The 25,831-nt window shown below is 38.5% G+C and overlaps 1 protein-coding gene across 1 annotated transcript in view; it reads left to right on the top strand.

The window, feature by feature from the left end:
* The window catches only part of LOC143924262 (carboxypeptidase O-like), a 70,635-nt gene that overhangs the window by 2,577 nt on the left and 42,227 nt on the right, over positions 1-25,831 (top strand). Inside the window, exons 2-3 of the mRNA XM_077448469.1 lie at positions 22,183-22,258; positions 22,886-23,010. Coding sequence (XP_077304595.1) covers positions 22,183-22,258; positions 22,886-23,010 — 201 coding nt within the window. The remainder of the gene's footprint in view (positions 1-22,182; positions 22,259-22,885; positions 23,011-25,831) is intronic.

The following is a 25,831-nucleotide window of genomic DNA, read 5'->3' as shown; positions in this document are numbered from 1 at the left end:
TATATCAACATTTGTAATTGCTTTAAATGTTCTCCATATAATGTTCCCCATACTCCCCTCTTTTTTTTTTTTATTTCACCATAGGCAAGCCAAACTGAAGAATCACCAAAAAAAAATAAGGTGATATAGGAAGTAAAGAGAAAAAAAAAAATATTTTTCCTTAAGAGAAAAAGTTGAAGGAAAAACTAAACAATAAAGAAAAAAAAAAAAAAATAAAACTATTCAGATTGAATGCTGCCTCAACCTTTAATTTGTTAAAGAGCCTTGAATCTGTAATTGTGTTAAACAAAGTGATTGAATCTGCCTTCAAACATTGCGCAACACCCTCTCTCGGTGGTGATTAACATATTACTTGACTCTCAGTGCAAAACAATTTGCAAGTCAAGCAGGCCACAAAAATTTGTATTAGAGAGCGCAGGACCTCTGTTTATTGACACAGACCGCCCCCAAAACATTTTTTTTTTTTTTTTTTTAGAATTTAGTTAGGCCTGACTGTAATTAATTCCATTCAAGGCTTCTCCTTAAAACCAACATAAAATTATGTTTTAAGGTCCTCATCTGTGTTTCCCAATACTTTGCCCCGTCTGGGTCCAATCCTCCATCCTTGTTTGGGCAGTTACCCTAAAATACAAAACTTAAAAGTCATTAATAACACCTCACTGTACCTCTGTGAGAGGTTCATAATGGTCTACAATAGTAGTGGATGCTTGGAACAGACTTCCAGCCAAGGTAATGAGTCTATACTTTGACAGACCAAAGATGAAAAAACTGGGAGGGTTTGTAAATACTTCAATTCTAAAATGACAACATGTAGATCTATAAGCTTCACACATATTAGCATCACATGAGTTAATTTGAAAGGAAAAACAAAACAAAACAGAAGACCTACTGAATCCATAAGATGTCACAAGGTGCAAAGTAATGTATCGTGGTAGTTTCCGAGTGTCAGAGTGAATGGACCTTCACTCTAAGCCACAGGAAAGGAGAAAACAAAAATATACACCACATCCCTACAGTTCCTCATAGTTATAGGGATTGAGATTTCATATTTGTGCACAGGTTATGTATTCGCAAGTACATTTAAACTTGTAAAAAAAAAAATATCTAAATTTAAACTGGTACCAGTATTGAGCTCATTTCCAATAAAAAAAAAAGATAAAATAATCATAAACAGTACAACGCATGCGCATTAGTGTGATCACACTTATTTATGGTCATAAAGCAATGTTAAGTACAAAAAAGAAAAATATCTTTGTTTACACATGGACAGTTCATACCCATGCATTCCATCACTCAAACATACACATTCATTTCGATTGCATCCCATACATCCTGGATAGCACCTTGGTAATTGCAAATTAATTGTTATGTGTTTCTGCAAACGGGAGAGAGAGAAAAAAAAAAAAAAAACAACAACCAAGAACAAAAAATAAAAATAAACTGAAGCAAGAGTAAGATTCTGTACTAAGCAACACTTGTACCCTATACCTTTGAATATTTATGGCAGTCTTCTGATCCTTTGGGGAAGATAAACACCTATATTACTAATAACCATGTTTGAATATCTAGCCTAATATACATTACCTTAGGTGTATGTATTTATGTATATACATCTATATTGATACACCTGCTTAACATGTAAATACTTTTTCATGAGCTCCCTGCACCTGGAAAATATAACTTATACAAAAGTTATTACCCTTTTCCCTTTCGTTGGCACAAAGAAAGCAAACACTACCACATTGTTACATTTACATATTTACATTGTTATATGTTCACTGACATCCGCACTTGGATCTGGTGAAAATAAATTACTCAGATCATAGACATCTGAATGACACATTAGATCTGGTACTTCTTTCACTGTTTCTACATTGCTTATATTTAAGTTTTGTTCCCCGTAAGGGGAAGTCCTAGCAGATAATATAGATAGATTGGGCCTCCCTCCTGTATTTTCTGTTTGAATGGAATAGACGGTTTTCTGTGGGGTCTTAACAATTTGATCAAAAGATTGTTTTATTTCTTTTAGTTCTTTATTACACTGTACCACATCTGCATGGCATGCTTCATATTTTTCCTTAAGAACATGTTGTGATGTTTCCATTATTTTATTGGTATTTTCCCAATTATGAATATGTGCCTTCAGTAGCTTAATCTCATTTTCAAGAGACGTAATTGTGGTTATTAACGTAAGTTCTTTCAGAACTGATCTCCTGTGCTGTAATCTGAGATCGCTTTCCATGGTATTTACATTCAAAGGGGAGCATGAGGCTATTTGCCTTTGACTAGTAACTGTGGAGCCATGCCTATAGATCTTATCTTTGGAGGCATTGTAATTGTAATGATGTCTCTTTCTGTTTGAAAAGGTGGCCAATTCTCCTGTAGTGTGACTTGCTAAATAGGTATTTTTGTTTGTACGCTGGTGATAAATCTTTGATTTCACAGAATTAGACCTTCTGGCTACATGAAAATAATTGTGCATACAATCCATGATACTTTGATATGAATCTTTAAGAGGATTTATAAAAAATCCACATTGAATTTTAAATTTTGGATGGGCATTAGATATTAGGAGGGTTTTGTACTCTGGGTCCTCTCTGTGTACATTTCTCCGTTTGCCTACATAGTAAGCTGACCATAGCCTGTTTGCATAAAGAAGTGGATTCTCATTATTTTCCTGTTTTGTTCTAAACGCTGCTATTAAGCCTAGGTCAAAGGGATATAATATTTTTAGCAGTTCATCTACAGTTTCATTGTAATCTGCTCTTCCTTCTTTAACATGGTCTGGTAAGGAAGACCATGTGTCTAAGTTAACTGTTAATAGTAAAACTTTAACCTGATCTCTGGAGTTGGCAACTCCCAGTAATTTACATCGTTGCAAGACATTATCTGCATGAAATGTTATGTGCACTCCTGGCAATAGTTTGCCAATATTGTTAGCTACAAGTAGCACATTTTCTAAAGACTGTCTGTCCTCCCTATCCATCTTTTGTGCTGTACTCTCAATTCCTGTTACATGCACTTCATCAACTGCAGGAATCATCTTTCAAACCTTTTTTTTTTTTTAAATAGACTGAATCTTCATGCATAGAAACATTGGGCAACAGCTCTTTTCATCTCTTTCTAATGTATCTGGACTCTTCATGTACAAATTCTATAATATATTTAGCTTTTAGCATAAATGATGTGTTCCTTAGTATACTAACAGTAGGCTTCCTAATAATTACACACTGTACAACACAGCTATTTTTTATAGCCCATTTCTATATTGAGCACATAGAGGACCCAATGTTACTTTTTAGCCTTCAGATGAAAAACCCTTTCATAGTGTGCCTTTTGTAGATATTGCAACCCCTTGAGATACTGCTGAAAGAGACCACCAATTTTTCCTGTCCCTTCGTCGGTCGCCATTTGTTGACTAGTGAAGTAACTGATCAATTCAATCTAGTCTTATTATTATCAGTTATGTATTCCTTTGTCTAGTCCCTATAGTTCAGCTAATCTATCAATCTATTACGCCAAGCACATGTTATTGTTAATACCATAATGCTACCACCCTTGGTTATGAAATCAATACACGGTCTAAGGTCAATTAAATCTTATTTATTTCCCATGGAAATAATACAGCGTGCACAAGGTATCAATAGAAGTTACAATAATACATAGCATACAATCAAAATATAATATAAGCCATACTTATCCAACCTTCGCCGCTACACCTCATGATGGAATAAAGAGGGACAGAGAGAGACCTCATGGTTGCGAACCTTTTTGTTAAACATACCTCAGCCATACCACACCCTACTGCCAGTCCCATTTGGTTTGGACCAATCAGTGTTCACATGACCGCCCTCCTAATATTACTGACTGTTCTGCCATATTTGGCTTTGTGGCCAGTCCCATCTGATGTGCCCTGGGCCGTCTTTGTCATCAATCTCTTTGAAGCTTGTGTGCACCATTTGGGCTGAAGGTAACTCCTTTGATATGCAGATTCTGCCACATTCCTCTACACATTCTAAACATGTCTCATGCAAACATCAACATGGCTGAGTTCGGCTGTACAAACAGCGGTGTAGATGTATAATAATAATTCCTGTCTGATTCCAACATATGCCGCTTTGCGCCTAAAAGGCGCATACCACCCTTCTTCAGACACGGCTCCTTTTGAACAGTCCATAACTGTCTTAACGTGTGTGGTTCCCCAACATGTGCTTCCGAACCAGCACCTGTGGCACAGTCCTTAGCTTGTGTAACGCGTGGTTGTTTCCAACGAGCGCTCCAGAGACATCTCTTATGGAACAGTACACAAGTGTTTTACCACGTTGTGTTTTCAACGTGTGCAGAAACAGGTCCTATGGAGCAGTCCATAATTGTTTTACCACGTGATGTTTCCCAACACGTGCCGCTTTGCCACTGAGTGACACATCTCCACCATTCTTCAGCGACAGCTTCCATGTCACCATTCTGCATCTTGGGTATCTTCAGGATGGCAGTACAGGCAAGGGGTGCCCATTCATTCACCATTCACCAGCACCCATTCAGAGCAACATATCACCCAGCTTTCAGACCCAGAGTCTTGAGGAGGGCCTTTCTTGCCCATATTACTAGCCTACAATACCCATAGGTCACATTATACCACGAACATAAATCAACTTATTACCATAATATATACTTATATATGTATTACGCACCCCGATCCCAACCTCCTATAACCTTTTACTGTAAATACGGGTCGGGATTAGGCAGGCTTGCTCGCAGCGGCGTTGCAGGGCTCTGACTTGGCAGCAACGTCTCCAATTTGTACACAGAGAGCTCACTGTCAAATCGTCCCTCAACTTGCATAGACAACTGGGAGACCCTTCTAGATAAATATCGCTTAACTACACATATAAGTTTACAACAATTACCAAACCCACACAATTCCACCCCTGTACCTGGATTTCAGAGATCATGCCCAAGGTGTACCATGCACCTCTACCTACGGTTAGGTTCAAGGAACCCTCGAGTCACATGACTAACACTACACCGGTATTCTTTAGGACAAAGAAACAAAAACTCGCCTATGTCCTAAATAATACCTGGGTGCCTTCTTCCCAGCAATGACCTCTCCCATCCAGAATACAGAGAGAAATAACTTCCCAACATTATTCGTTCATCCCCATGTATTGACCTGGCCTACCAAGGACATCATGGTCATGCTTCCGACAAAGGGAAATATCAACCTGCCTCCAGCGTTCATCTTCTCTGATCACATGTGTGATATAGCCTCAAATGCAACAAGATAGAGTCCCCAGTCAGTAAGCCCATTGCTGCCACCAAATATACAGACCAAGTCTGCACTTCTGTATATGAGAACATACAGCATAACTCCTTTCACAATCCAACTTAGTACCACCCATACAGGCATTCGACCACTATTTTGGATTAGTGTAAGCAACGTGTTTTGGCAAAATCTTACTGAGCGGTGACGCTAACTCATCAGGCCACTGCCCCTCATACAGAGACGGTATAATCAGCTTGATGTTGGCTGATATTTCCACCTGCCACAGAGTGCGTGCCAGAGCCAATGACAGGTTTCTGTCTTCCCTACCAACCTCTCAACATGGTTGACAAAATCCGGAGCCACTCTAACCTGAGTGTTTCTGTGATTTCATTGAATGTTATCAAGGATACCACCAATCTCCCGGGGTAACAAAGTCACGCTCCTTCTCTGAAGCTATGGCTGTGAGTTTGTTCCTCAGGAGGCTGATGTCCCCTCCATTAACAACACCCATCCCAGCTATTGTTCCCCCCCAATATAGTGCTGAATACATCCCTTCTCTTTCGGGTTACTCCTCAGAAATAAGCATCCTGCATGGACCTCATTCTCATCTCTGGGAGTAAGTCACTGGTACAATAACCGCACCTGATTCAGTGTATACTCAGCACATATAGGGTGATAGGTTTTTGTCAACCACCATGAGATGTTGCAGCACCATGTGGTGAAGTCCTACGGTACCCTGGTAGCCAGCGTTTGTTCCCTTTATTTTAACAGAGCATGCTCCTGTGTGTATTCACTGGCATTATCTGTGCAGGGTTTCAACCTCTCAGGTGAGACACCAACCGGGCGTATCTTCCTCGTGTCTAGTTCTGGTGTCCCGCATGTCCTGTACCCGAAAGCTTCTCTCTAGGACCGCTAGGATTGAGACACCACCCCTACGAGGAAGTTTTCCCCCATTGATGTGTCACCTGGCACCCTTTAGTCTGATCCACAGCTACCTTATTATGCATAAGCGCCAGTATGCCTCCTGGGTACCTGCACCATATTAACTCCCTTACACCAATACATGTAATACATTAAAACCTTTCTTCTTTCAATAAAAAAAAAAACACATATTTTACATTTTCATGTTTTGACGGATTGGATGTGTCATAATTCTTCCCCAACCTCCAACCCATTGCACATGTATAAATAACATGTTTGCATTCATCAGGAGAGACTTCAGCAAAATATTTCACAAGTTCTCTTGCTAGGCACAGTCTTTCAGATTCAGCATTAGCACCAAATTGTCCATACCAAAAAAACAAGTATATTCTGAATCTTTCAAGTTTTTCCTTTTTTCCTCTCCTGATGTTTATCAGAACAAATTTGTGGTATGGTGTGGCACAGACAAACTGCCAACCAGATGATCATCTGTCATCCATCTTCCAGAAGCCTCTCCAATTCTCGCTCCACTTGGATTCTGGAAGTGAAAAACAAGAGCAGTATCAAATTCTTATCCACAATATCTGATCGCTTACCATGTTTACTTATAGTTCCCTCCTTGGAGCCCAGGACCTCAGTATTCCTGGCTTCTGCAACTCTGACCAAACTATCCAAACAACCATGACCTCTTTAGGCTACACCCACTGTAAAATGAATCCCCATGGTATGATCAAAAAACGTTTAAAACTGAACGTCAGTGTTGCTTCTCAAAAACTTCAAATTTTACAAACTAAAAAAAACAATGCATCTATCTGTATCTTTACGATGTATGCACTACCCCTTTTCAGGTGACTGGTTCTAACTGAGGGCATTGTCAATTCCCCCCCTTTCAGGTGGATTAGACCTACTACTTTTCCACCTGAATAAAAATATAACTAACATAGAGGACTAAACCAATATCAAAAAAAAAAATTTTTTTTTTTTTTTTTTTTTAGAAGAAAAAAATAAAAATAAAAAAATAAATAAAAAAATAAAAATAAAATAGAATAAAAAAAAAATGTAAAAAAAACTTAAAAATCTGGCGATGATCACACAAATAACATGACAAGACAACCATCATACAACAATGACAAACACTCAACTTTTAGTTGACAACATCCATGGACTTTTCTCCTGCAAAGAGTGCTTATTCCAATCTGAAATACAATTAGTTAATGGGGAAAACAAAAACAAAACAAAGCATATGTATCATCACAACATTTTAGCTTCATTTGTAACTCTTTTTAGTACTATTATTTTTCATTGTTTGCAAACAATTACTAACTAATGAGCTCATGGTACCATGTGATAATCGATTATGCATTTACAATAACCTAACCCCTGTTCTGTTATATTTTACCACTGTTGTTACTTTGAGAGACCTGCAAACAAATGCAAATGTCCGTATACGAATCAGTTTAACTTCTTCCTGGTCTCTGGAAAAAGGAACACACAAGTGATTACACACAATTCTTATGTTAATCAGCAGTATTGGATACTCAGGAAAAGTTTACAAAGACTGACAATAAGAGAAGAGTAAAGAAACACAAGATTAAAAAAACTCATAACAGAAACATCTTTTAACCACACAAAAGAAAAACCACAATACCAATTCAGGGGTTTATCCCTAAAAGTATAAAACAAAAAAAATGTATATCTATATCCAGGTCCTCTATCATATTCTGAACTTGAAACTTACATCAAACCTTTTTCATAGCCGGGAAACATTGACCAGAATATTCTTACCATGCTTGCAGCTCACTAAGTTCTGCTAACATTGTTTTCCCCAGTGCTATATTTGAGTAACCATGCGTCTATCTCCATTTTGACTCTACACAACTGTCCTACATATTTCTTTTTAGTTTCTAGACCCCGCATTTGCGTTTTACACGGGAAATGGGTTTGATTACTATTGGTTCCGTGCTGTGGATGGCTACCCCACCTGGCTGAATAACACACATGATGCCTTGGGGTCGTTTTCGGGTATAATTTCCTTTCGATATCATTATTCGCCGCCCGACAATATTTTGAAATGTGACCCCCCCTTTTACACAAAAAACATTTTAGTTCTGGTTTCCCTGCATAGGCCATTTTTTTAGCATATGGCGCTGGAAACCCACATTGCTGGATAATATTACTGCGATTGGACTGCACAGACTTTACACTTTCGTTGTCTGAGGAGTCATCCGAAGTGTCAACTCCTGAGTCAATTTCAAGTGCAGTTATCCCACCTTTATTTGCTTCTTCCACATCGATTCCCATCACATTACTATCATTTGCAGTGATAATAGCATACGGGTTTTCTTCATATTTCACTTCTGGCTTTTCTATACACTGAGCATGTGTGGAGGGTACCTCCACTATTGCACACTTGGAGGATAATTCCATTATGGCTGCTTGTACCTTAAGCCTTGTGATAACCTGCAAATTCTCAGCCTCCCTTTGATTCAAAGAGGCAATGCAACTTTCTCTCAATTTACACGTTTGTTCTAATTCATCTAATCTCTGTTGCAATACACATTTCTCAGCCACTAATTGTTTAATCCGACTACAAGCATCCGCATCAGCCTTTTCAATCCTGATTGATATATCCCTTACCTGTTCCATCACTTTTTCTCTATCAGCAAACCATTCTAATTCTTTTTGTTCCGCAATTTCTTTCATTCTCATTAACATGCATAAGGCATTGGCCATTCTCTGTTTCCTGCCTTTTTTTGACTTATTAAATATGCGACTGTTATGTGTATCACATTGTTTTAAAAGTTCATTAAACTGATATGTTAATTTACCTTTGTGAGTAATTTGAAATCTAATCCCACCATGCTTGCTAACGAAACCTTCAATGGCTTCCATTGATATGCTAATTAGCCTATCCACACCAACTGGTTGAGCAATCTTGCTTAGACAAAAGAAATCAGATAACAAATGGACAACAAAAAAAAAAAAAATACGAACCGTTTAAATTTCCAGTGACTTGTGGTTCTACAGCATACAAGACACAAGGCACACTCTTAATCAATGCCTTGGTCTTCTATTGGACCAGAGCTATTTCACTCTCACGTGTGTAGAAATAAAAACCTATACTTCCCCCACTTTTTTCTCAAAGATGTATGGTAATTCCTGATACCAAGCACACAAAGACATAGAGGAAGCTGTTTAGAAGCTAGCTTTGACCTGTAGTCCCCCTCCAAATACAAAAAACAACAACAACAAACAACAAATACAAATCCGTTTACCCACGAATTTCTGTAGGAGAACACACTCTTATTCAATGTCCTTCTACTCGATAGCAGGTCATAGGGAATTTCTATTGGGACATTGGGATATTTCCACTTTTCCCTCAAAATTGTATGATTTATCCTGTCAATCTGCGGTTATATCACATAACCAGGGATGATCAGTCCCTTATCTCGCCAGTGCGCCAATTTGCCCTCTGGTTACAAGTTTGCAAACACAACAATACGTACATATATATATATATCAGTCACAGTTCTCACCAGGTTTTACGCGTGCGTTTATACCAGTGAAATATCTCACAGAATTTTCCTGCTCATCCAAGCGTGGTTTCAGAATTCGCGAGCCAGCGCTAATCTTGTCCACACTAAAGATGACTTTCAGTTCTGGGTGGCTTTGAGCATCTGTGCTTACAGGGACTCAAACAAAAATACCTTAGATTTTTGTGGATTCTGTGTAAAAATATGTTTTACACGCCTTCTGGGGTGCCAAATGAAGTAACTGATCAATTCAATCTAGTCTTATTATTATCAGTTATGTATTCCTTTGTCTAGTCCCTATAGTTCAGCTAATCTATCAATCTATTACGCCAAGCACATGTTATTGTTAATACCATAATGCTACCACCCTTGGTTATGAAATCAATACACGGTCTAAGGTCAATTAAATCTTATTTATTTCCCATGGAAATAATACAGCGTGCACAAGGTATCAATAGAAGTTACAATAATACATAGCATACAATCAAAATATAATATAAGCCATACTTATCCAACCTTCGCCGCTACACCTCATGATGGAATAAAGAGGGACAGAGAGAGACCTCATGGTTGCGAACCTTTTTGTTAAACATACCTCAGCCATACCACACCCTACTGCCAGTCCCATTTGGTTTGGACCAATCAGTGTTCACATGACCGCCCTCCTAATATTACTGACTGTTCTGCCATATTTGGCTTTGTGGCCAGTCCCATCTGATGTGCCCTGGGCCGTCTTTGTCATCAATCTCTTTGAAGCTTGTGTGCACCATTTGGGCTGAAGGTAACTCCTTTGATATGCAGATTCTGCCACATTCCTCTACACATTCTAAACATGTGTCATGCAAACATCAACATGGCTGAGTTCGGCTGTACAAACAGCGGTGTAGATGTATAATAATAATTCCTGTCTGATTCCAACAACTAGTATTTATGATTATGTGCATACACCTCAATCATTGTGGTAGTATGGACATATACATATCTAGATCTGAGAGATCTTGTACAAAAGAGGTAGTTCTATCAGCAATACACATTTATTTATAGGGTTACATAATATATACAAATTACACACCAGACAGTATTTACATCACAATATACAGTGTAATTCCCCTGGCTTACATGATATTTACAAATTACTCACAGAACCCTATTTACAATACAATATAAGGTGCAAGTTCAGAGTTAGATTACCTGTTAACTTCAGGTCAGCCCATGGTGACTGCCGTGTGCTCCCACACCAGAGTGACTTGGCTTGCTCACAAAGCATTATATCCCCCCCCCCCCTACTTTCTGTAGTTGGCTAATATAATTCTCCCTAATTGGTCACTGTACCTAGTCAATGTATATTGGGAACAGCCTGATTGGATGAGTCAACGAAAGCTGTTGTTTACTTCCCAGGTGAGATGTTATCAGGGAAAACAAAAGGCCAAGCTTTGAAGTTGAACCAATTACAGTAACACCAACACAACACTCAATACTTTACATATATATTTAAATCTAATGGAAATATATTTCTAATTACAATATTGTACAGGTATTAATGGAGATTTCACATAAACTCATAAGGCTACATATGAATAAATAAACATTGATATTTGTAAGCACCCCTGCCATTGTTAAATGGTTTGTCTTATCCCTGTAAACTGATATATTTGAAAGAGAACTTGATCTTTGAGAGAACAAACTTACTGGCTGGATCACCAGATGAAAATAGAAGAAAGTAAGACAAAAGAAGAAAACGAATGCAGCCATCACATCTAAGAATTGGTAAGCTGCAATATAAAAATGTTTGGATTTGGATTTAATACAGCTTTGAAGTAGATGTAAACCCTAAGTGAATGACATTTACATTTACAAATTACAGTGTATTGTAAGCTGCAGCACAAGTAGTTAGAGCTTCGGCCTAGCAGCACTAGGGTTGTTGGTTCGAATTCCCATCATGGCACTACGTGCATGTTTTCACTGTGCCCGCATGGGTTTCCTCCAGGTAATCCATTTTCTTACCACACTCCAAAAACAGGCTTGTAGGTAAACTGGTCCTAGTATGTGTATGTGCGTTAGGGAACTTAGATTGTAAGATCCTTGAGGGCAGGGACTGATGTGCATGTTTAATAAATATGTAAAGTGCTGCATAAATTGACAGCATTATACAAGTACTTGTAATGAGTTAACAGCAGGGTCATCAGTGTCATCATTGGAGTTTCCAGCAGGGTCGACAGTGTCATCATTGGAGTTACCAGCAGGGTCATCAGGAGTTGTAGATTAGGGAGAACCTTTCAACATTTGGGTCCATAATTTGTAAGAAAGCTGCATTCACTTTTGAGAACATGCCAGCTAACCGCCTGACTGTGAACTTCTTTTGTACTTCTTCCATTGTTTCCTCCTTTTCTTCCTCCTCCTGTTCTAAGTGCTGCTGTGCTTCCAACTCTGTTAAATCTTCATTACTTAGCTCTCCCTCAACAAATTACACAAATTCTTTAATATTTGTCACTTCAACATCTAAGTCAAGCATGTTAGCAAGTTGCACACTTTCTTGATTTATAACTTCAACATCTGTAAACATCATCAAACTGGTTGCTATTGTTCACAAAACACTTTAAGCATTTTTTCTATATACCCTGCATAGACTTTTCTGTTACTCCCTCCCAAGCTGATGCAATGTTTTTTATGCAGTGTAAAATGTTGTAAGCTGTCCAAAAATCACGAATTGGTAACTTCATCATTTTCAGCTGCTGCTACCATTTTGGAAAAGGTGGTGTGCAAATAGTAGTTCTTGAATGTTGTTATTGCACCCTGATCCAAGGTTTCTAGGATAGCGGTTGTGTTTTTAGGCAGATACGTCTGGATGTAGGTCATCAAGATGCTGGGGGTGACCTGGGGCATTATCAAGCAGGAGGATAATTTTAAAGGGAACACCCTTTTGCTGGCAATAACACTTGGCCAAGGGTATGAAACAGTTGATGAACCAGTCATCAAATAAAACATGTGTCATCCATGCTTTGTTATTTGCATGATAATAAACAGACAGTGTGTGCTTACTAACCTGCTTCAATGCACGTGGGTTCTTTGAACGATAGATGAGGAGAGGCTTTAACTTGAACCCAGCAACATTTCCTCCCAACAACAACGTGGCCCTGTCTTTATAAGCCTTAAAACTGGGCATTGTTTTATCTTCTTTGTGTATGTAGGACCTTTTGGGCATTTTTTTCCAAAAAAGTCCAGTTTTATCCATGTTAAATATCTGCTCTGGACAGTAGCCACCTTTTTCAATGATTTTATCAAATTCAACCACAAATTTTTCAGCTGCTTCCACATCTGGACCTGCAGCCTCCCCACTGATACTATGATTATGTAGGTTGAATCTCCCACAGAACCTTTAAAACCATCCATGGCTTGCTGTAAATGTTTCAGTCGATTCTTCACCATACTGCGTGCTTTGGTTTAAATCAATAAAAGACTCATTGACATTCTTTTTTTCTATTTGGTCTTCAATCCATACCACAAGCAATTTCTCCATTTCATGAATGAGGCCTTTCTGCTGCCTAGTTATTATGGCTTGATATCCTGTCAATGCTTTTATTGCCTTTTTCACTCTATCCTTATCCTTTAGAAGTGTTGAAATGGTAGAATGTGCAAGTTTCAATTCACTCGCTATTTCTTGCCAGCCTCAAAATCCTTAATGATCTTTGTTTTTATATCAAGATCATTAGCTTTTATTGTTTTCTGAGCAGGTGCAAGCACGCTTTTTCTTTTTTCTGACATGGTGTGGGGAAGTACAGTACAAGCACACATTACAGTACTGTACATAAAGACATAAAACAGTACAGTATAAAGACATAATAGATAAAACTGTACAGTATAAAGAACACTAGAAGGGGCATTTAGGAGAACCGAGTACAATACATTACATACCTGTAAAACAGCAGGCCGGGGGTGAGAACTAGGCTGATGCTGAGTGATGACATGATGCCCTGTGCGTGGGTTGGGAGAGCTGGTCGTAAGTCTGAGTGGTCGCCCTGCATGGGTTGGGAGAGCTGGTCGTAAATCCGAGCGGTTGTTAAACGGGTAAGTCGTTAAGCGAGGAATATCTGTAGTAATAGTAATAATATAACCTAAAGCAGAAAAGCTGATTACTTTAGGGAATATGCTCACTGTTTTTGTTAATTATCAATATATAGGTTCCAAAAATTCACTCTAGATTTTTTATTACTGGCAGGTATTTTCTCAGTTTTACTTTAATTGATGCTTGCAAGGTGAACATATTTTTGAAAATACAAGATATAATAAATATGAATACCTACTATATATATTTGCTCTAAAGGCCACCACTGTGAGATTTATGATAATCTTGGAATTTATTAATCACACATACTATGACCTTTGACCAACACACTAAAATCTTACAGTGCATTGCCCTTGCATTGGATGTTTACAACTGCTTGCATTCTGTTCCATCTTTTGCGGACTCTAAGTGGAGTCAGTTTGGCATATTATCAATTAAGCTCTGGATAATGTGTGATGATTCATTAAAATCTAACATTTAAAATCACATTAAACCACATTCACATTTGCTGGCAAGGCCTGTGCTCCACATTTACACAGCTGGCAGGACCATTTTTGCAATTTTTTCATTGCTATTTTATTTTTCCCTTACAGCTTTCAGAGTTTGTAAAAGACCCCCCCAACCATATATTTTCTGAAAGCACATAACCAGTAGAATAAAAAGCAGGTGCGATTGATTTTTAAGGCCCTGCAATATTTGCAAAAATGTTTATCAAATGGATATGTTCGCTAAAAAATACACTAAAATCATTACTAGCAGAGAAAAACACAACACATTTTACAAAAGTCTTGTTAAATTCCTACTAAATATACAAACTTAACCTGTATCGAGTTAATAAATAACAAATATTTGTACATTTTAAATTGCGCCTTTTTGCGAAATGGTGACAATTATACATACGCAAACATTTCTCTAAAAATCTAAAAGTTTTCATTTTTCACTTATAGCTTTCAGAGTTTGTAAAAGATCCCCCAAAGCATATATTTTCTTGAAAGCACATAGCCAGTAGAATAAAAAGAAGGTGCTACTGATTTATAAGGCCCTGCGATATTTGCGCAAATGTTTATCAAATCAATATTTTCGCAAAAAATATAATAAAATCATTATTAGTGGATTCATACATGGCACAATTTACAAAATTCCTGCTAAATTCCCACTAAATATGGCAGTTAAAACTGAACTGAGTTAATAAATAACACATATCTGACATTTCAAATTGCACCTTTTTGTGAAATACAAAAAAATACAAAAAGTAAATAAAAACAATTTATTCTATGAAGCTAGAGCTTACCATTATTCTCTTACAGCTTTCAGAATTTGTAAAAGACCCCCCCCCCCCCCCCACCTCCCAAACTCTAGATTTTATGAAAGGAAATGGCCTATAGAATAAAAAAATGTGCTACTGATTTTTTTAGGTCCTGCAAAAGTTGCGCAAATGTTCATCAAATCGCTATTTCCACAAAATATACACTAAAATCATTATTAGTTCACACAAACAGCACATACCTTACAAAATTCGCTAAATTGCTACTAAAGCATCGTTCACACGAGGCGTACTAAAGTGTATGCCCTTGGAGGGCCATCTTTACCTGCATAGGGATGCACAGGTGTTAAATGCATCACCGTGCAGGCAGTACCATTTATGTCAATTGGGATGCAATGGCTGCTCAGGCATAGACGCTGCTCCGAATCTGATATCCGGTTAGGTGTGGGTGCAAAACCAGAATTCAGACAGTGTGAGCTCAGGGACATGTACTTAGATCCACATGGATGTCAAATTGGGAGAAACTGCTTTGTTTGTGTAGTTGCTATATCCCAAATTACATCAATGGGACTGCCTGCACTGAACAACTGTGCATCCCTGTACAGGTAAACACAGCCTTGCAGGGGTGTACGCTGTGTATGTCCCGTGTAGACAAGGCCTTAGGCCCCTTTCACAAGAATGGACAAATCGGGTCCGCCTGTCCGTTTTTCAGGCAGACCCGATCGGACCACCCATTGTTCTCTGTGGGGAGGCGGATGTAAATGTGCCTGTATCCAATCCAATTCGATCCACCAAAAACAGATGGATGGGGATCTGTTCCCCATCGGTCTCGCAGATTGGATAAGACAACAATCTGATGGAAACAAACAGGCAGTCTGTCTCCCTCTGACCACCCAATTGAGAACATGCATCAGCAGAGTGGACATGGACATTTCATCCGCCTGCTCAGTGGGGATCAGCGGACAGATCCCCCACTGAACAGGTGGATCTACTTGATGGAGTCTGCTGTGAAAGGGGCCGTACTATTTTTTTTTTTTTACTTTTTTTTACTTTTAAAAAATGTTTACAGTTATATTCTTTAATAGCTGGTACTTTTTTTTTGTTTGGTCTTTGGTGAGATATCAGAGGTCTAAGCAGAACCATGATATCTCTTTTTTGAGACAGATAAAGGGACAGAAGACAGTTCCTTTCTCTGTAGCCTAAGCTGCACACTACATGAATGAATAGGAGTCTGTAAAGAGACTCCTATTCATTCATAAATGGTAGTGATCGCTGCCTATCTCCCTTGTAGGAAAGGAAGGGGCTGGTAAACACATGTTTACCAAGCACCCCACCCCAAATCTCCACCCACACCCCCCACTCTCTATCCTGACAGCTTACTGAGCTGAGTACCGGAGCAGCAGCTGTAGGTGACCAGAGGGGAAGGAGGAAAGTGATGGATCAGTTAGGTCAGGGGTGAAATCCTCTGACCAATTCTGCTACAAGCTCATGGTCACTGAAGTGACCATGAGCTTGTAGCAGAAGCAGGAATGCAAGTCTGTAGGGTGTATGGACCAGGCCAGCTGGAAGCAGTACTATAGGTCCATACAGAGTACAGTCCTGGCAGTGAAATGGGTTAAAGTGTATGTAAACCCTAACAACAAACTTTTATCATTTAGTCCCTTGTTAGCTGATACATTTCTTTGACCTCTGCCTCTACTGCACTTTTTATTGATTACTCTGTTCCCAGCTATTTCTTGGGACTACAGAATTTCTCTTCTCTGTGTCATGGAAAGAGGAAAGAAAGGCCTTGTGAAGTCTTTCCTTAGGGTGACAATGGTATTTTCCCATAGATACAGTATGGTGAGTGAGCATTTTCACCTTAGGATAGAAAGTGTGATACTGGCAGGATCACCAATTAATACAATTTAAAAAAAAAACTTCATCCATTTAGAAATGAATCAAATACATTTTTGTATTGGGTTTGGATACTTTTTAACCCGCTACTCCTGAATGACGTTCCTGAACGTCCTATCAGGAGTAGACGGCTCCCACCCGGCCGTATATATGCATTGGCCGGGTGGGAGCCGTCTACTCCTGATAGGACGTTCAGGAACGTCATTCAGGAGTAGCGGGATCGCGCGCGCGCGCGCCCGCGCAGCGGCGCGATCCCGATGTGCTCGTGTCACCCGGACACGGCACATCTCAGATCGGCAGGAGGGCTCTGTGATTGGCCCTCCTGATCACATGACGGCCGTGTCCAATCACGGCCGTCATGTGATGTAAACAAACAGCCGGTTGCTAGGCAATCGGCTCTCCTCTCCTCACACGGAAGTCACCGCTGAGGAGAGGAGAGCAGAACGCTGCAGCCGGCTGATGATCAGTGAGTATGGGCTGCTTTTTACAGCTTTTTACTCACTGATCATCAGTGTAGTGTAAACACACAACACACAACACAGTGCAAACACAGTCCCCACATATGTCCCCAAAACACACATGTCCCCAAAACATACATGTCCCCAAATAATAAAAACACATGTCCCTAATAATAAAAACATGTCCCCCACATATGTCCCACTAAAATCACATGTCCCAATGATTATCTGCACACATATGTACGTGATCACCTGCACACATATGTACATGATCATTTGCGTACATATGTCCGTGATCACACAAACCAATTATTATACACTTAACGGAATTTTTTTTACCAAAAACATGTAGCAGAATACATTTTGGCTTAAATTTATGACAAAATTAGATTTTATTGGATTTCTTTTCAAATAGAAAAAAGAAAATATTGTTTTTTTTCCAAATTTCCGCTATTTTTGCGCTTATATCGCAAAAAAAAAAAAACGGAGTTGTGAATAAATAACACCAAAATAAAGCTCTATTTGTGCGAACAAAATGATAACAATTTCATTTGGGTACAGTGTAGCATGACCGCGCAATTGTCACTGAAAGCGCTAGAGCGCTGAAAGCTGAAAATTGGGCTGGGAAGGAAGGGGGTGAAAGTGCCCTGTACTGTAGTGGTTAAGTACATTCATGGTTCACCCATGAGAAGATATGGCAAAGCCAGTCAATCACGAAAATGTATGTAACACATCTAACCTACTGATTACTCCCTATCACCCTATCAGTCTAAACCACAGTAATAAGTATTAACTGCTTCTTTAAAGTATAGTGGTATTTCTCAGATACCAGAATGTCAGAATATCCTTATTTATATGGATGGGTGTATAGCAGCTCTGCTCTTTGATGTGGCTGCCATAAAAACCCGTATCTTGAGCTAGAGGTGTATACAGTCTTTTTGCAGTTACACAAAATGTTACCATGTAAAAAGAATCACTATCAAGATTATAATCAATTTGGGCAATATAAAGTTCTTGATCAAAAAGAGGATTTCCGGAAACGAATACAGAAGTAACTATTCAGAATACCCTGGCTGTATGCAGTGGTGTATTTTGGTTTTGTGCTACCCTAGGCAAGACTAAAATTGTGCATATTGTCCATTCTACCTGGGGGGGCACCACCCTGCTGAAAAATACCACCCAAGGCGCGTTTGCCTCGCTGCAGATATGTCCCCGGGCTATATGGTGTTAATTTTGATGTATCCTTTGACAGTCTTGTGAAGTCAATAGTCCTTTTGTAAGGGAGTTGGTTATTCATGCACTTCCAAAATTCAATCAAGCAGTAATGCAACAGTCATAAGTGTTTGTTAATACAAAAATATTTGATTTGAATTTGAGATTCAGCCACCCATGAAAAGTTACTGTTCAAACTCAGAAGTAGAAACAATTTTGCCAGATTTAGAGTGTTTAGGTGGAAACAGAATAAACCTAAATTTGAATTGCTTGAGCATAAAACTCATTCTACTTAGATGTACCATATTTCCCTGATGTTTTTCACCAAGGATAGATTTTTTATTAATGACAATCTTGCTTTTAAACAAATAATGATGTGTCATAGGATGAACACACCCTCTGAAGAAGCCTTTCTCAGTAAAACATGTCAGAGCAAATTGACGGCCATATAGCCCCCCCACACACACACACGTAATGTGATCGGTAGCCATTAGTGACAACTCAACAAATTATTTTAATTAAAACACCCCATTCACAAGAAGGGGTGGAATTGTTATTTAACAATTGAAAGCCTTTATTTCTCTTTTTTTTTTATCTCATCCACATTTAATGATCTCCACCCAGAGGCAAAAACCCATGTAGTAGTCTTTGTGAGTTGCCTTTCACATAAAAAAAATATTACAAAAAAGTTTGAGGTCCTCTTCACATCCTGCCGCAGTATTGCACATTAAAATGCATATACCACTGTGATAAAAGGCATCTCAATGCACTCAATACAGTAGTGGAGGAAAACACACCCACAATGCACCTGCCATTCAAAAAAAAATAAAAAAATGAATGTCTGATTTTTACTGCATTGTCATGCATTAGGAGCCCATTGCAAATGAATGGACTGCAACACATATTAATGAGCTACACAAACCATGTTAACGAGTTTATTAAAAAAACACTTAGATGTAAATGACTCTGAGTGAATTTAAAACATCATTTTCAATCATAAAAGTGCGCAAAGTACACATGGTAATGAAAATGCCACATGATTCTTTAACCACTTAAAAACCGGCCCATAGCCGAATGACGGCTACAGGGCAGTTGTTTAACTCTGGAGGCCGTCATATGACGTCCTCCCAGAATTCCACTCTCGCGTGCCCCCTGGGGCGCACACTCGTGAGCATCCATGACCGCCAGGTCCACAGGACCCGGCGCATCACGGATCACGGTAAACAGCCGCTCATCGCGGCCGTTTACCACGTGATCGCTCCGTCAAATGACGGAGTGATCACTTCTAAACAAACCCGTGTCATGTTATGACACCGGTTCCTCCCTCCCCCTCTCTGTACCAATCGGTACAGCGGAGGGGGAAGAGATCGGTGTCAGCAGTGCTGTGGGCTGCATCTGCAGTGCCCACATCGCTGCTCACCGAAATTTAACCCCTCAATTGCCTGCCATTACTCTGCAATACCCTGCAATACTCTGCAGTACCAGCAAATACCCTGCAATACTCTGCAGTACCAGCAAATACTCTGCAAATACTCTGCAATTACTCTGCAAATACTCTGCAATTACTCTGCAAATACTCTGCAAATACTCTGCAATTACTCTGCAATTACTCTGCAAATACTCTGCAATTACTCTCCAATTACTCTGCAAATACTCTGCAAATACTCCGCAAATACTCTGCAACACCCGCCAATACTCTGCAACACCAGCCAATACTCTGCAATACCAGCTAATACTCTGCACTACCCTCCAATACTCTGCAGTACCCTCCAATACTCTGCAGTAAAATTCCAGCCAATACTCTGCAATACCCTGCCAATACTCTGCAATACCCTGCCATAAATTGCCATACTCTGAGATACCCAGCCATACTCGGAGATACCCTGCAATACCCAGCCATAGTCGGTGATACCCTGCAATACCCAGCAATAGACATCCCGCCGCCCTCCGGTGCTTCTACCGACTCGCCAATACGATCAAAGCCAGAATCTTTTTTATTTTTTTTATTTCAGGCTTTCCAGCCTAGAGGTGAGATGTAGGGTCTTATTGACCCCATATCTCACTGTAAAGAGGACCTGTCATGCCATATTCCTATTACAAGGGATGTTTACATTCCTTGTAATAGGAATAAAAGTGATCAAAGTGATAAAAGTGATCAAAAAATGTATTTTTGGGGGAAAAAATGTCAAACTAAAATAAGTAAAATGAACAATAATAAAAAAAATGTTTTTAAAGCGCCCCTGTCCCCATGTGCTCGCATGCAGAAGCAAACGCATACGTAAGTCCCGCCCACATATGAAAACGGTGTTCAAACCACACATGTGAGGTATCGCTGCGAACGTTAGAGCGAGAGCAATAATTCTAGCCCTAGACCTCCTCTATAACTCAAAACATATAACCAGTAAAAAATAATTTATAGCGTCGCCTATGGGGATTTTTAAGTAGCGACGTTTGGCGCCATTCCACGAGCGTGTGCAATTTTGAAGAGTGACATGTTAGGTATCTATATACTCCGCGTAACTTCATCTTTCACATTATGCAAAAATTGGGCTAACTTTTCTGTGTTTTTTTTTTTAAGCACAAAAATGTTTTTTCCCAAAAAAAAGCATTCGAAAAATTGCTGCGCAAATACCGTGCGAGATAAAAAGTTGCAACAACCACCATTGTATTCTCCAGGGTGTTTGCTGCCTGATGGCGCTCCCTGCATGTTGGGCCTCTGTATGTGGCCACGCTGTGTAAAAGTCTCACACATGTGGTATCGCCGTACTCGGGAGTAATAGCAGCATGTGTTTTGGGGTGTAATTTGTGGTATGCATATGCTGTGTGTGAGAAATAAACTGATAATATGACAATTTTGTGAAAAAAAAAAGTAAAAAAAATCTTGATATTGCAAAGAATTGTGGGAAAAAATGACAACTTCAAAAAACTCATCATGCCTCTTACTAAATACATTGGAATGTCTTCTTTCCAAAAAGGGGTCATTTGGGGGTATTTGTACTTTTCTGGCATGTTAGGGTCTCAAGAATTGAAATAGGCCGTCAGTACTTCAGGTGTGATCAATTTTCTGATATTGGCACCATAGCTTGTGGACTCTATAACTTTCACAAAGATCAAATAATATCCACCAATTTGTACTTATTTTTACCAAAGATATGTAGTAGTATACATTTTGGCCAAAATTTATGAAGAAAAAATTACTAATCTGCTAAATTTTATAACAGAAACAAAGAAAAATACATTTTTTTACAGAATTTTCTGTATTTTTTATTTTATAGCACAAAAAATAAAAAACCGAGCGGTGATTAAATACCACTAAAAGAAAGCTCTATTTGTGTGAAAAAAAGGACAAAAATTTCATATAGGTCCAGTGTTGCATGACTGAGTAATTGTCATTCAAAATGTGAGAGCACCGAAAGCTGAAAATTGGTCTGGTTATTAAGGGTGTTTAAGGGTGTTTAAGTGCCCAGTTGTCAAGTGGTTAAAGAAGTGACAATTTTGTTTAAAAAAATATGTAATTTTTCTGTCAATGGCTTCTGTTGGTGTATTATGAAATATGATAACATTTGTTTCAGAGATCAAGTGCTCCAAATCATTCCACAGACAGCAAAGCATGCTGAATATGTGCAAGAATTGACCCAAAACTGGCAGGTAAGTAAATCTCATTCTCCTAAGTGTGACAGAACCAAATAATATACATTTAAAATGGCAAGTTCAATATATCTTTGGCTCTGTTCATCAAATTTAAACAGAATCGAATTTACATTATTTTTTATAATATATTTTCTATTTGTTTATGAGTTACAGGCTGAGTACTACAAATAACGTAAACCCTTCAGTCTTACGTTTTATCTACTGCTTAGCAGAGTTTGTTTGTACTATAATAGAGCATCTCATAAAACATTTCAACTGTAAATTTCCACTTAGAGCAACTTATTATACATGTAACCTATATAGTATAAACTATAAAGGAGACATCTATGAAAAACTCTTAATTTATGTTAGAGTGAAATTTATTTGTGACCAAAACATAACTTTTTGGCTGTGGCCAAAGCATTGCTTGTTTGGTTGATTGGTTGCTTATTATCACTGGGGTGATTTTTGTTTTGGTTTTCATTCTTTATCAGAATCTACAAAGCTGAAGGATTTTTTTTTGGGGGGGGGGGGGGGTTAACCCCCAATACATGCAAAGATAAATTATTTATGTGGTGTAATAGACTTTTTATATGCATTTGTGCATTTTAATTGCATGTATGTGTATATTTCTTCTTTTTCAAGCTGGATTTGTGGAGACCAAATGATCCTGAGAGAATTCACACAGGACAAGAGGTCCATGTGCAGATACCATCTTCTCATCTCAATGAAATCAAAAATATACTTCTTCAATATAACATTCCATATAGGTATGTTCCTTTATATAGAGCATGTTTTGAAAATAAAGAAATAAGGCTTATGAAAGATCTGTTTCTCAAACCGACTGCACTTTTGGAGCCTTCCATGATAATGTTTGGGAAAGTGAAGGGCACACATGATATACATTTTGTACCACTGTAAAAAAGGGCCAACACCTGTTCCAGCAAGTTTAATAAATCTCTGTATGTGAAAAATATCACTGATCAAGGTGGAAAGCACCACATGGGGTTAATAAACCAAAGGACTTGATTCTGTCAACTTCACAAAGACAATGTTCATTTAGTTAGGAAATAAGGTGAAACTGTGATGACTACCCAATTATGAGCAGAAAAATTAAGACAATTAGGAGTTTGCTAATGATTGAATGGTTAAAGTGAGTACAGCCTTACCTTTTTTACCAAGTAAAAATGTACTATGCTGAGCAAACAGTCTCTGATTAGATAAACCAACCCTATTATTCAACCTAGAAAGAAGCTCTTCATAACACATCACCAGAGCAGTCATCTAAAGTGATGCCGCAATCAATATGGATAATGTCACCCTAAGGACCCCTGTAAAGCAATCGGTTTGTGTATATTGTATATTAATCTATGGACCAAATAGTTAGCCCATCTATAGCCCATAGTCTACAGAGAAGTGTCTTGACAGGATTTATACATTTGACATGCTTCTTTCATGCCAGTATAAAGAAGTAAGACCCATTTTTTCATTGGGACTTTAGACCTAGATTTGGGAGTTAGACCTTTTCCCATATATGATCAGGAATTATCTTTATTGAATTTTAAATCTCTGGCTCTACAAAGAATTCATATACATTGTAAAGATATACCAGCTCCTAGACTGGTGTCGGCCGGGGATCATTTGATCCAGTATAAATTCTTACATAGATTAACTAAAATATACAGGGTTTAGTCCTACAAATGTTGGGGTTGCTCCTCTCATATTGCTAACCTCCTTCATATATTCTGGGAGTGCCCAGCCATTCAGCAACATTGAACTGGGATCATGGTCTTTGTTAAATCAGTTACAACTATTACTATTGTTCCCCCTATTGAGGTTTGTCTTCTAAGCCTGGTAGACCTTTTGGCTACCATCGAAGCTATTCATACTGCGCTCACCCTACTATTTTTTTATGCCAGGAAATATAATATATTCTCCTGAAAGAAGGCCTCTGACCATCACTATATGCCTAGAAGGCTCTAATATACACCTTGGCGACCGCCCACTTGCAATGTACTGTGGGCAAGCAGCCACTGTAGTCAAAGCAGTGTACCTATAACTGCCTACTAACTGGTTTAGGGTACATGCATACAGATTTAATTTATGTTCAACCCAAACCCAACGCTTGTTTAAACCTAAAGCACGGTATAGGAAAGGAAACATTTTCTGTGCATCCCCAGGCAGACTCCTCTGCAATAATATCCATGGAGATATAAGTGTGATCTATTGGAAACATGGTTGAAGAGGGAGGTTAACCATGGGAGGCTCCAAACTGTTCCTAATTTAAAGAGGCTTTTCCTCTTTTGGTACTAAATCTCTCTGTCTTGCTTTTTTTGTTGCCCATCTCATGTCTGATGTATAGGCCTAAATAAATATTGGATTTGTCTTTTACCTTTCGTTCAACCACTAAATTATTTACGGTAATTCTGCCTTTAAAAAAGCCAGTATAATGGAAAATAAGTGGTAAGGAAAAACACTTTTAACTAATCACATTTTGTCTATTAACGTCTTCTTGTCTGTATACCTGGCAGCATCTTAAGGGTGTGTCCTTTAGTTATATACTTTGTGCTAAAAGGTGCCCCTCTTTTTGGAAAGTTGTGAGGTATTGGTTAGCTTACTATAATACACTTTGAATTTGTATAACAAGAGGAATGGTTAGATCCTCTGAGCATTTAATGCTATCTGTATCTCATTTGGGGAATTTATTTTTTGTTCCTTTACCAGTGATGCTCGAAATATTACTATGAGTTCAACCTCTTAATTCTCATTTTTCTATGAAACATTTGCCCTCACTGGAAAAAATGTTGAATATCTTTCTGGTGTTAAATTGACTAGGTCCCCAGTGGATTCTCCACAGATGGCAATAACAGTAAAACAGAGGTTTCAGTTATTCCCCAATATTTTATTTCAGATAGAGTTTCAGTTTAGTTAAATGTCAGCCACCCTCCATGGTTTTTGCATTGTGAGCACTTCCATAGCTTTTGTCTTTACTTCTCAGTGTTCTGTTAAGTTGCTAAACAACTTGTGATGCAATACTATGAGAGTGAGGACCATAAGATACCAATAGGAGTAACAGTAACACTATACTTGTTATATATCTATCTATCTATCTATCTATCTATATATATATATATATATATATATATATATATATATATATATATATATATATATATAGATATATATATATATATATATATATATATATATATAGATAGATAGATAGATAGATACAGGGCTGGCTTTAAGGCAGGGCAAAAGGGGCAGCTGCCCTGGGCCCTGTCATTGTTGTGGGGCCCAAAGCAGCTGCCTCATACTTGCCAACTATCCCAGTTTACATTCCCTTGTCCCTTGAAGTTTTAGTCCTGTGCTGCTACTAATGCTGCCCAGCTCTGCCCTATTGTTGTGTACAGATGACTCACCTGCAGACCTGTGTTTACATGTAAATACTGGCATTCATATGTAAATAGCAGTCACAATCATATGTAAATAGCGGCGGTCAATGGCATTGATATGTAAATAAAGGCAACATTCGTAGGTATATCATGCCCCCCTGCAGTGAGAAGATGTGCTGTAACCTATCACAACCAG

Source organism: Lithobates pipiens, unplaced genomic scaffold (assembly GCF_037356315.1).
Source record: "Lithobates pipiens isolate NorthernLeopardFrog02 unplaced genomic scaffold, aLitPip1_a1.2 Scaffold_22, whole genome shotgun sequence".
Classification (NCBI taxonomy): Eukaryota; Metazoa; Chordata; class Amphibia; order Anura; family Ranidae; genus Lithobates; species Lithobates pipiens.
This window is presented reverse-complemented; position numbering and strand designations above follow the sequence as displayed.